The sequence below is a fragment of the Apis mellifera genome, linkage group LG8, assembly GCF_003254395.2.
Source record: "Apis mellifera strain DH4 linkage group LG8, Amel_HAv3.1, whole genome shotgun sequence".
Taxonomy (NCBI): Eukaryota; Metazoa; Arthropoda; class Insecta; order Hymenoptera; family Apidae; genus Apis; species Apis mellifera.
The window spans coordinates 11,172,697-11,186,573 of record NC_037645.1 but is presented as its reverse complement, the minus strand read 5'-3'; the positions used below and the strand labels follow the sequence as shown (position 1 = coordinate 11,186,573).

Here is a 13,877-nt window from a genome sequence, read left to right as displayed (position 1 = left end):
TTGATTTCTAATAGTGATTTGTGACATGGATACTTTTCCAGGAATATTTTTTGAGGAAAAAGTTAAATACTTTTTGGATTAAATGAACTGCAGATGAGCTACATAAAAATAAACCTGGTGAACTTCATCTAATCATTTCTGAAATGTTAAATCTTAATAACTTTTGAAACCTAATTGAACTTTTCTTTAGAAAAATGGAGTTGAAACCATACGAAAGAGGTCCAGAAATAATTTTCAAGAATCGTAAAGATTATTTTTGACCGTTTCGAATGATTTTGTTTCTGAAATTATCCGAATCTTTGGATTGGACAAATTATGTTTCATAAGTCTTTAGTTATTTAGGGCGTCGTTCAACAACCTTGACGAGATTGACTCCTCTTATTTCTAATATTATGGAATCCTAAATATAAATATTTGGCAAATGTCTACGTATTAATATAACCAAAAATCTCGAGATCTGCCAAGCAATATGTCATAACAATATGCCACACATTTTATACTCACCTACTTAACGAACTGTCAACCTTCCTGGCAAATATTTATCTTCAGTAGAGAGATTATTAGAGGATTATTAATCTCGTCTCGTGAAGCAGAAAAATTTCGACGATATGCAGATTTGATCGTGTTTCTGACGTACACGGAAAAGGAGAACGTGATCGTATCGTGTTCTTCTGAGATTCGCAAGCGAAGCAAACTTTTAAAAAATAAAAACGAAGACACGTCGGCTTGTAAGAACATAAAAACAGACGTAAATAAAGGACGAGAGAAATTTTTGAAGAGACGAATTTTTGATATTCCATCGTGGCCTCGTTCTACCAGTTGCTGATTTATCATTATTCTAAACTGTTGATATCACTTGTGTCCTTCCTTCGAATTTAACATTTTTTTCCCTCTCTCTACATTAAAATTTATAAATTCTAAATACTCAAAACTATCATTCTTAATATAAATAAAATTTTCAAGAATTTCAAAAATAATATTTCTTAAATTTAACATTTTTTCTCCTTCTCTATTTATAAATTTCAATCATTTTTAATATAAATAAAATTTTCAAGAATTAGAAAAAGAATATTTCTTAAATTTAACATTTTTCCCTACATTAATTTATAAATTTTATAAACATAATAACAACAATAATAACAATAAATATAGAAATTCATAAAATTCAAAAACCATCATTCTTAATGTAAATAAAATTTTCAAGAGCTGGAAAAATAATATTTCTTAAATTTAACATTTTTTCTTCTTCTCTACATTGAAATTTATAAATTTCAATTATTTTTAATACGAATAAAATTTTCAAGAGCTGAAAAAATAATATTTCTTAAATTTAACATTTTTTCCTTCCCTACATTAATTTATAAATTTTATAAACATAATAATAGTAATAATAATAATAAATATAGAAATTCATAAATTTCAAAAACCATCATTCTTAATGTAAATAAAATTTTCAAGAGCTGGAAAAATAATATTTCTTAGATTTAACATTTTTTCCTTCCCTACATTAATTTATAAATTATAAATAATAATAATAACTTCTTAAATTTATAAATTTCAAACACTCAAAACCATCACTCTTAATATAAATAAAATTTTCAAGAATTGGAAAAATAATATTTCTTAGATTGGAATCGAATGGAAAATATCTTTGATCTTGGCTCGAATTGTATACGAAAGATAAAGGTACTTTCATAGGCTTTGATAATCCTTTATATCCAACTAACTATATATTCCACGGTTTAGAATCTACGTTTAATTATACCTAACTTTTCTTCAACAACTAATGCTACCGTATGAATGAATGAATGATAAACACATTACCCAAAGCAATTGCTCGCGTTTCAACGAGAACAAATAGAACAATATATACAGTATACATGACAGAATAGCAGTTCTGACTAGGAAATACGGTTAACCGAGTTTCTGTTCGATAATTTATATATATCTGAAATTTGCAACGTGTTGTACCATTGAAATTATTGCCCTGGCCTATTGAAAATCAATGCAAAGTGTAAACAATGAAACTCGATCAATTAAATGCTATTCACAACGATGATTTTGTTGTTTAAAAATTTCTATACCATTGTACAAACATTGTATTTTCTTGTTTTATTAAGAAGAAAGATTGATCAAAGAGAGATCGAAGAAAGTATCAAATGTTAAAATTCTTAAAATCTTCATATTTTTGAATATACGAATATTGGTGATCTAAATTAACCTGAAACGAATTTTTAACCGAAATTTTACACCGAAATAACAACGTTCCCTTAATGGATTAAGCGCGGTAATAACGTTAATGTACGACGTGGAAAACACCGAATGCAAAATAAAAAAAGAAAATGGTGCACGAATATTCAGAAAAATAAACTTTTGTTTTCGTCACTTTTGTAAAAAAAAAAAAAAAATACAGCGCGTTTCGCGATAAATATTTTTTTCCTCCCGCATAAGAAAAATTGAATATTGGAGACGAGCGCGAAATATTTATTAATCCAAGAAATCCGTGGCGATCCCCGTGGGAACAGATGCGAGCAGAGAGTTCCTCGTCGAGGAACTAAGATCGAATCTTGGACAACATTATGGCCATTTCATTCCTGTGATAACGAACGTTGATTGAATTCGAAATTGTAGAAACTATAAAAAGCTGCGTAATAACCGAATTACAAAATTGACGAACGAGACGATTAACGAGAGAAGATAAAGAAGAAGAAAGAAAGAAAAATTGGAAAAAAAAGTGATTTTTTTGTCTGATCAAGAAAATTTTTGTCAATGATATTCGAATTCTTCGATAAATTCTTCATCTTTATCTTTTTGTATTTTTTTGATAGCATACGATAAAGATTGATGATAAAACGTAACGGTTTTGAGAATACATTGATTCAAAAGTTTATTTAATTAATTTGGTTTCATTCATTATTCTTAGAAAATTGATGTTTTTGTTTGATTAAGAAAATATCTTTTTCTTTTTAATAGTATAATACCAAATATATTATAAATATACTTCATTTCTGTTCGTTCATTGTTTTAAGAGAAAGGAAAATCAGAAGAAAACAATCTCCCAAGAACAAATTTCACAATTAATCACACGAACGTAGTAGCAATTTTGTAAATAATCTAATCTGATCTAATCGTGCAACACTTCGATGATAAAATACAAGAGAGAGTTGTCATCTATCAAAAAGAAATCTCGTCTTTGCCCATACATTTTCCTACATTTATAAAAGAGAATACAAAAAAGTGAGAAAAAGGAGGGAATTTTGAATGTTTTTAATTTCGTCCCATCCTGAATACCGGATGCGAACGGTTTCTTATTCAAGAGATACGAGCAACACGGGCGACTAATTAACGAAGCCGTGTAATTCCTGCCGGGGCTTTCAATTACAACTTTGCCCGGTACATGGTTCCCTCCCCCCTCTCTGTCGTCGATCCCGGATCATCGTGATAGCTTTATGTTCGATTGGGTCTAACTGCTTTGTGCATTCTCCAAAGTAGAATCCTGCCAGCTTGTAATCGGCGCACTTTGCGCATACTAATTTCATTCGAAAATTCGAATCGATCGTTTTGCCCATCCATATCGATAAATTCCACTCGTTAAGTATTCGAAAATTTTTCTCGCCTCTTTGTTGAAGAGTTTCGACGAGAATTTCACTTTCGTCGATGATTCTCGATGAGACGATTCGATGGTTAGTCGATGATCCAAGGATTCGGTAGAAAAATTCCAAAATTCTGTTCAATTGTTAATTATAATTTTCGAGTTTAACAATGATGACGATTTGAATTGATTTAAAAGAATTGACAGAGAGATGATCGATTAGATTAGAAATGATGTTGTTTCTTTGATATATCATAGATTGGAGCAATGATGTTAAAATCGAGTAAAAAAGTTTGGAAAGTCTAAAAAAATTTCTGATAATCCTGAACATAATAGTGAAGAAAATAAAATAATATATATTAATTCGAGAAATAGAATCGTTTTATACGTTTAGTATAGTGGTTTGAGAAGATAATATATTTAAAGATTCATGTTTGAAGTTTGAAGATTGTAATCGTTGCTTCGTAGAAATTCTGTCCATATCTTGAAATTCGAATTTCAAATATTTGAGGAGAAAAAAATTTATTAGTGACGATGTTTCTTTGATGTTTCTGATAATCCTGAACACAATGACAAAGAAAATAAAATAATATATATATATTAATTCAAAAAACTGTTTTAGTGGTTTGAGAAGATAATATATTTAAAAATTCATGTTTGAAGTTTGAAGATTATAATCGTTGCTTCGTAGAAATTCTGTCCATATCTTGAAATTCGAATTTCAAATATTTGAGGAGAAAAAAATTTATTAGTGACGATGTTTCTTTGATGTTTCTGATAATCCTGAACACAATGACGAAGAAAATAAAATAATATATATATATTAATTCAAAAAACTGTTTTAGTGGTTTGAGAAGATAATATATTTAAAGATTCATGTTTGAAGTTTGAAGATTGTAATCGTTGCTTCGTAGAAATTCTGTCCATATCTTGAAATTCGAATTTCAAATATTTGAGGAGAAAAAAATTTAAAATTAGTGACGATGTTTCTTTGATGTTTCTGATAATCCTGAACACAATCCAACACGAAGAAAATAAAATAATATATATATATTAATTCAAGAAACTGTTTTACGTTTAATGGTTTGAGAAGATAATATATTTAAAGATTCATGTTTGAAGTTTGAAGATTGTAGTTTTTGGACATGAATTGCTTCACAGAAATTCTGTCCACATCTTGAAATTCGCATTCAAAATATTTGAGAAGAAAAAATTGACGATGTTTCTTTGATGTAATGATAGATGGATGAAGCAAAATCCAAAAGAATTTTTGGTAATCTTAAACACAACACGAAGAAAATAAAATAATATATATATTAATTCAAGAAACTGTTTTATACATTTAGTGGTTTGAGAAGATAATATATTTAAAGATTCATGTTTGAAGTTGATGTTTGAAGATTGTAATTGTTGCTCTATGGAAATTCTGTCCACATCTTGAAATTTGCATTCCAAATATTTGAGGAGAAAAAAATTGATTAATGACGATGTTTCTTTCATGTTTCTGATAATCCTGAACACAATAACGAAGAAAATAAAATAATTCAAGAAATAGAATCGTTTTATACATAATATTTTCCATAGTAATTCAAGAAAATAATAAAATACTCGAAGATTCGAACGCGAAGAATAATTGGAAAAGAATTTTAACATTGCAATCGTGTAGAAGAAAACGTAAAAAATTCCATGAATTCCATGAAAAAATCCCGTCCACACTTTTGAAATTCTCATTCCAAACGCGACTTATTCGAACCGCAAATTCTTATCCGCCTTATCGTCCACAGAATTCCCCCGCGAATTCCGTCAAATAACGCTTCGAATCCACTTTCTTTTTGCGTGCAATCAAGTTTCAAGCAGAAATTTTATCATCCAATTTCATGGTTTTCGGAATTCGATTATATCTCACGTACGAGAGAATTCCACAAGTTCTTTGAAAAAGTAGAAAAAAAAACATTCGAAAATTTCAAACTTCACGTTTCTTCAGCTGAAATTATCGAAGTTCACTGTTTTTATTTCTCTTAATCAAAACATTCTAGGAGCAATCGATTACACTCAATTAAAGATATATATACATACATGAAATAATGAAAATTCCTCAACACGACAGTTTATTATATTATAAATTCTCCAAACACGAGATTCATTTTTTGAAACTATATTCTTCAAATTATTAGAAAAATTGATTAGATATTGCATAGAACGAACAATGGATGAAATTATATAGAATTATATAGAAAATGGAATATTTGTGATTTGGAGAGGAAAGGATGCCAATTTTGGCAAAGGTTAATGTCCGTTCTTAATTAAAAGGAAAGCAGCGTTAGGTGCTCGTGAACGGGAGACTGATCTCGAAAGGGGCGAATTAGTCGATGGCCTATTTGGTCGTGAGTCGTGTCACGGTCGATCAAACGTTTCTAGATGACTTGTACCTTCGGTTGGTCAACGCCGATCTTTCGCTCCTTAATCCGCTGTCGAATCAAGGGACGCACCCTCCTTCTCTCTTTCTATTCTTGAACCATTCCATTCGCTTCTCAACTTAAGAGACATCTTTCATCCAGCATCTAATATGAAAGAGAAAGGAATGAATTCATCGTCAGATTTGGAGAATCGATTCCCCGTGTCACGCGATTACGAATAGCACTCTCATTACAAAGTTATAGAAAAAGTACTTTCTAATCGAATATAAAAGATTTAACAGTCGGAGGATTTAGATTCGTTCGATATCGATCGAAGAAACCTGTCGTGATCTATTCTATTATCAGAAGTAGCAAAGATTTATACTTGTCCCTCTCCCATAAAGTAAATCCAAAGTAAGTGAAATTGGGGAATAAGGAGAGGAATTTTTGTAAAAAAGGAAAGAAAGAGACGTGAAGCAAGATTGGGAAAATTGCGAGCTATTTCCCTGTCGAATAAAATGAACCGTGAAACGTGGCACACAGCACTGGTACCATCCGGTATATGAGAAAGAAAGAATCGGTATGATTCAGCCGAATCGAAAGAGTTCCACTTTCAACCCTTTGTAAGGAGGTGAAATTACATCCTCCATCTTCCTTACATCCCTCGTAAAAAAAAGGAAAGCAATCGGCTTGAACGTCAATCAGGGAGCTACTCCTCTATAATAACCTAACCTAACCTAACCTAATCTAACCTAACCTAACCTAACCTAACCTAACCTAACCTAACCTAGCCTAACCTAACCTAACCTAACCTATACCCAAACATTTTTCATTTATTACAGAATTTCTTATTAATAATTTTTAACCATAATTCAAATAATAACATCTACTACTATCATTCGTTCGTTCTAAGTTAATTAATTATAATTACATCATCACAATAACCCTATCATCCCTTCCCATCCCTCTCCAATTACCCTATTTTCACCCGTGACAAAAGGCATCAGGCCAATCTCTTACAAAGGGTTTGACAAAGGCGAATACATGTATGTATATATACACGCAAACATTTGTTGAAAACAAGGCGTTTAACGTGCGCAGTCGTCTCCTGACCGGATGCCAGGCGTGGCGAGAGGCATCCGTGGTGCAGGGATCAGCCATGCCTCTCCCGTAGCCGTGGAAGTTGGCACGGCGAGCCGGATATTTGCGGCGATCCCGGTCCAGGCCGAAGCGAGGGATCAGTGATGCCAGGTCGAGGAAACGGTGTCCAGGAAGCGGAGAAGACCGCGACGAAGAGGTGGCGTTGTTGTGGCGTGGTGAACGCGGCGCGAACATGAGCAGCCTTCAGGTACCGGAGCTCAGGCTTCCGGCGGGCGACGGTGGCGGGGGGAACAACAGGGGCACGGCGCCCCTGTTGCTCGTCCCACAGAGCAACGTGCCCAGAAGGAGGCACTCGTGGATATGCGGGTGAGTCTGTTTCGTCCTGTTGTTTCTCTAAAGGCCGTCCAATTTCGTGCTGATCGAGGGATCGATCTGGGTTTGGTTTATGGAGAACGGATTGGTGATGAACTCGGACGTTGGTAAGGAAATTTAAATCCCTATGATTGGGAGCGTGGTTTGTAAATGTTATGAGGATGTTTTTTTCTGTCCTAATTTTCTTGCTTCGTTCAGTGTTAAGTAAATTTGTCAAATTCGTTGAATTTGTGCATCAGAGAGTTTAGATGTCGTGGTGCAAGATGATATTTATGATTATGAACAGAGAATTTTATTATATTTCAGTTTTATATAGTTCATTTCATTCTTGGATCCCTTTCCAGCAAACATTGAATTATTCTAATATTTGCATCAGTTTCAGAATTAACAGTTAACGATTACTTGACCTAACCTAACTTAAAACCAAAGTTTACATAAAATAAAATGAAACGATCTTTCCTCAATTTGACTACATTAGAAATATTCTCAAAAAAAATCTTCGAATAAAGGAAAAATATAAAATATCATTCAGTGTTAAGCAAATTTGTCAAATTCGTTGAATTTGGAATTTGTGCATTTGAGGATTTAGATATCGTGGTGAAAGATAGATGATATTTATGATTACGAACAGAGAATTTTATTATATTTCAGTTTTATATAGTTCATTTCATTCTTGGATTCCTTTTCAGCAAACATTGAATTATCCTAATATTTGCATCAGTTTCAGAATTAACAGTTAACTTGATTACTTGACCTAACCTAACTTAAAACCAAAGTTTACACAGAATGAAATGAAACGATCTTTCCTCAATTTGACTACATTAGAAATATTCTAAAAAAAAATCTTCGAATAAAGGAAAGATATAAAATATCTGATTCATTAAACAAAAAAATTGAAAGGAAAAAGAAGCAAGGAAACTTTCTTAAATGTAGAGAAAGGTTTGAAAGAAACTTAACCTTTTAATGTTAATTTTTGCTAATATCAAATAAACATAAAATAGATACAATGAAGAAATTCTTTTAAATATATCATTTTTAAATATATCATTGATATAATTTAAAATTAAAGAATGTATATACTTATTTTCATTGCTTTGTTGGCCAGCTTTTATTTATTTTATCCTGTTTTCGTCCTAGTATTAGATAAAAAGTTTAATTTCATTTTGATTTTAGTATATTTTTAAAACTTAATAAATTTTGACTGATATATGAATAAGCCTTCTACTTCTTCCAGTTCCTCGAGAAATAGTCGCGTCGAACAAAATTAGCTAACAAATTAATTTTTATTTTAGTATAAATTTTGAGATTTTAGGTTTCTCTAGTAACTTTATACTTTATATACTTTTTGTAATTTATAAAATAGTTAGAATTATATTTAATATTCTAGTATTTGATTTTAATAAAATATATATTGTGCTGGCTTCCTGTGATTCTGGAAAAAATTTTACAAAAATTTCTGTCCAATTGTCGTGGAGAAATTCGATTTTTAAAATTTATTGCGACAAAAATAACTTGAAAAAGGTTCGTTTTACACGAAAATATATGCATATAAAGGGAAAGGAATAGCGAGAAAGGAATCAACGTTGCGAAAGAATAGCAATGCTTCTGCAATCGTCAGAATCGTCGATACGAACACCTCGACCGTGCATTGCCCCATTATTATGGAGATCTGTCAAGGTCTGAGATCGAGAGAAATGCTTTTTCCCCTCGCCTGTCGAGGGAAATTGAATTTCAATTTCGTGGAATTTTAAAAGTATTATATACACATATATACATACGTATTTATAAAAGTCGAAGCCTTGCCTCAAAATCGTTGAGACGAAGGAACATTTAGTTTAGCAATAACGATAAAAGTGATATGATTGGTCGAAAGAGGTTCGTTAGAGGAAGTAATTTGCTAGATTGGAACGAATCTAGCTGTTAACATTTAAGATACGATTTCAGGATAATTAAAGTGGAAATTAAAACTATGCACGATATTATGAATTTTTCTTCTTTTCGAGAATTAATTTTTTAACTTTCTTCATCGTCTTCGTTTTATTGCATAAATATTCGTATATTCTTCTTTTTACCTTTGCAGATGCAAAGGTTTCATTTCTCTTTTTTCAAGCACGTTGGAATCGATGTGGAATTTCTAGGTGATGGAGGAATCAAATTGATCGAATGAAAAGCTTTATTTATCTTCTTCGCTCGTCCAAGCAACGATCAATTTGATCCATTCCAGAATCGCTCAATCAGTTTGATTGCGGTTACAGTAAATCGTTGAATTTCCTTTTCTCTGAAACCAAGATTAATTAACGGCTCAATCCCCTTTTTTTTAATCAAACCTCTCGTTGTATCTCTCTGTGAAAACTCGCGAATAAACTCGTCTCGATTCGAAGCCAATCCGCTTTTCCACGAAATATACAACGGAAAGAAAAAAGAAGAAACAATTTTCAAAAAATTTTAAATTTCTCCCCACGATAATTCATCGATCAAATTGTAGAGATTTATCGTAGAGATAAAATTCAAAATCTATCAAATTCTAAAAATTTTATTTCGCAATTAGAGGACGATGAGAAACTTTTATCGAACTTTTATCGAGTCAATTTATCGTTCTATCGTTAAAAATTAGTCTCGAAAGTAAGTAACGACGAAAAAACAATTAGAAGATCGTCCAGTTAACTGTTTCCTCTTGAAGAGGATTCTTCTTCGCCATCTTCCTTCTCTGGAGCATCCACGACGAAACTTGATAAAGCTTTTTCTCACCTCCCTGTTTCCTTCTTTCCCACCCCCTTTTCCACGTTTCCTTCCCATTTCCTCGACAGGCAAGAAGACAGGGAAATCCTCGATAAGACTATTCAAGATTCTCAGACACGGAGATCATGGCCTTTCTCTCGAGGAAAAGACGTTACTCAGCGCTGTAAAGAGCAACACGACTGACATGAAATGCAGAAAATTTATAACTGTCCTAGTAGTAGTAGTAGTAATAGTAGTAGCAATACTAGTAATACTAGTAATAGTATCATCATCCACTACGACACTTGTATAATTTTCTTCAATTTTATTGAAGTTGTAAAGTCACTAATGGAAAATAGTTATTTTTTTTTTTTTGCAAAGCCGGTTAACAACCATAATAAAAGTTTCGAATTTCCATTTTATCTCTAACCGAGCCCCAGTTGAGGAGGGTATAAAATCACGTTTACGATAAAACTACTTGAACCAGCAACGAACGACCAACGTTTTTCGAAGAAGAATAAAAGATTAATCGTTACTGGCCATCGTTGTTATTGTTATACTATTTCAGGAGGGAGTTTCAAAATTAAAGCAAGTGGCTCATTTGAATGACAAACGCGTATCGGATTGGCTCGTTACAACACCGCCACTGCCATTATATATAAATCATAATTGAAGAAACACGTAGCCTAACACGGTTTCGGGACCGCCCATGCGCTTCAACCGCGCTTCCCATTTGGTTCTCCCAATTGAAAACGATCCTGGCCACTGTTTGCCAAAGTTAGTGGACTCCAGAGAGGCGCGCAGCCACGTGTACCGTATATTAATTGTTGGAGGGGGGTGTATATCTCAAAAGCATTATGATACTGTTTGTGCCGTAATTCTGGTCACGCTTGGTGGATCTGTTTTGTCCTCTTTGGACCCTTTAGGGGATCTAAAGGAGACAAAGGAGAAGTGTATAATTTGGCCAGTGATATTGGGGATGATTACAAATTCTTCTCTTTATGAAGAAAATTTATACAAATAGCGTAATTTTGGTATTCATAATTTTCATAATTTCAAAAGTTTCATCAAGTTTTTGCGTTGTAAAATTATAATAGATTGTATCTTTCATTTTATAATCTTGAACATTTTAAGGGGGAAACATTTTAAATTATGTTATTTATAATTTCATAGAAAAGAAGAAACATTTTTTTGTTATTATACATTGTATATTATACATAATGTTTAATTTATTATACTTTTTTTCCCTATTTTGAATAAGTTGTACTATTTAGAATTTTATAGAAAAGTTGCAGAAAAAAGTTTTGGTATTTCTAATTCTTTGAATGCTATTAAGAATGTGTTATTTAAAAGTTTTATCAAGTTTTTTAATTTTTTAAACGTTATTAAAAATGTGTTATTTAAAAGTTTTATCAAGTTTTATTATCAAATTTTTGTGTTGTAAAGTTATTACAATAAATTATATCTTTAATTTTAATTAAATCTTTCTTTTTAAATCTTTTTTCTTAAATTATATCTTTCATTTTATAATCTTGAACGAGGGAGCGATATTTTAAATTATATTATTTATAATTTCATAGAAAAGAAAAAACACTTCTTCGTTATTATATTGTACATTATACATGATATTTAATTTACTATATTTTTTTTTCTTGTGTCTTTTAGAAAAGTTGCAGAAAACAGTACAATTTTAATATTTTTAATTTTTAAAAATTTTTTTTAATTACAATAAATTATATATCTTTCATTTTATAATCTTGAACGAGGAAGGGATATTTTAAATTATGTTATTTATAATTTCATAGAAAAGAAGAAACACTTTTTTATTATTATATATTGTATATTATACATGATGTTTAATTTACTATATTTTTTTTTCCCCCTATTTTGAATAAGTTGTGTTATTTAAAATTTTATAGAAAAGTTGCAGAAAACAGTATAATTTTAATATTTCTAATTTTTTGAATGTTATTAAGAATACGTTATTTAAAAATTTTATCAAAATTTCTTTGTGTTGCGAATTTTATTTTATAATCTTAAACATTTCAAATTGTATTATTTATAATTTTATATAATATATTTTTAATTTTTGGAAAGAATATCCACAAAAATGTTGCGAAATTAGAAATGCAGTTTTTGTAATTGCAAAGTACAAATTTTATAATTATATATATTTTTATTAATGATACGACAAATAAATCTCGTTATAAAGATAGAAAATTGTGCATCGAAACCGGGCATAATGAGTGAACGAGCGGGAATATTTAGAAAATTAAAAAAAAAAAAAAATCGATGAATATGTGATGCGACGTTTTTAAAAAATGAGATGAAAATAATTCGATGGATAAATCAATTTAACATATGTATACGCCTGCCTCTTACTGCTCAACGAATCTGGGTCATAAAGAAATAAAATGGCCGAGGAATATAAATTCATAAACCAATTAGATTCTGTCACGATAATGAATGTAAAGGAAAATGAATAAAGTGGACGTTAAATTATCTGCAATGAAAAAATAATAATATTATTTATACCGTATTCATCGCATCTCATAACCTTACTTAAACGAGAAAATAAAACGTTACGTGAAATACATAATTCCTTTATTTAAAAAAAAAAATCTTACAAATACGTTGTTCTACGTGTCGAGATTAAGACATAACGAATAATAAAAAAAAAATAAATTAAAATATTTATTCAACTCCGCCACCTCGTTTCATAAATTGATTATGAAAATTATTAAACGAATCAGGATCTGGATCTTGTCATGTTCATCATCATCGAGTATATGCACGATATATATAAAATTAATTTATTTATTTGACTCGCTATTGGAATTGGCTTACTCCCGTTGTAAAACACGTTCCACGGATACGCCATTCGCCCCACTTTCGAACACAAATTAATTAACTATGTTAAACTGTACAGGCCTTTCGCTCGAAGTTTGTTCGATGCACGCCACTGAACTTCCCCTCAAGTTTATGAGCCTCTTCGAGTCTCCATTAACTTTTTACCTTTTCCCATCTTTAAAAAAAAAAAAAAAAAGAAAGAAAGAAAGAAAGAAGGAGAAAAAAATAGAAGCATTAATAGATTTCCTTAGCTTAGCTTCTTGTTCCTTATAACAAGATGGGACATCATCATGTTGGAAATTATACATTTTTCTTCATTTCTGTGTTTTTCTTTCTTTTTTTTTTTTTTCGTAGTTATTGGATAATTTAACGTGCTTTTTCTTTTTTCAAGATGGTTGAACTTGTTTTTTCAAGATATTTTATTAAGAGAGATTTTCAAATTGTTCCATTTTTCCTCGAAGATTTTTATTATTTTTATACGTCATCTTCCATTAAATAATTATTATTATTCGCAATTTCAATCTGTGGAATTTAGTAAGATTTCATAAATGTTATCGTTTCTCGATTTAATTTCGAATGTATTGGATAATAATTCAATTAAAAATATGTCTCAAATATGACGTGTGTTCAAAACGTTGTGATATCGTTACGCAAATTAAATTTATAATAATTTAGCTTACAAGTGAATGTCGTTATAAATATCGAATGATAATATCCATCAGCTGTCACTTGGAAATTTTCACCGTAATAATTATGCGATAAGAGGGAAAATAGAAACGAATCTAAAAAAGAAAACATAAAATAAATCCAAAATAAATTAAAATACTCGTTTACTTTTTTATATTAAA

At 30.6% G+C, this 13,877-nt stretch overlaps 1 protein-coding gene across 1 annotated transcript in view; it reads left to right on the top strand.

Moving 5' to 3' along the window:
* The window catches only part of LOC411288 (cAMP-specific 3',5'-cyclic phosphodiesterase), a 255,555-nt gene that overhangs the window by 24,730 nt on the left and 216,948 nt on the right, over positions 1-13,877 (top strand). Inside the window, exon 2 of the mRNA XM_026442339.1 lies at positions 7,090-7,455. Coding sequence (XP_026298124.1) covers positions 7,322-7,455 — 134 coding nt within the window. The 5' untranslated portion in view covers positions 7,090-7,321. The remainder of the gene's footprint in view (positions 1-7,089; positions 7,456-13,877) is intronic.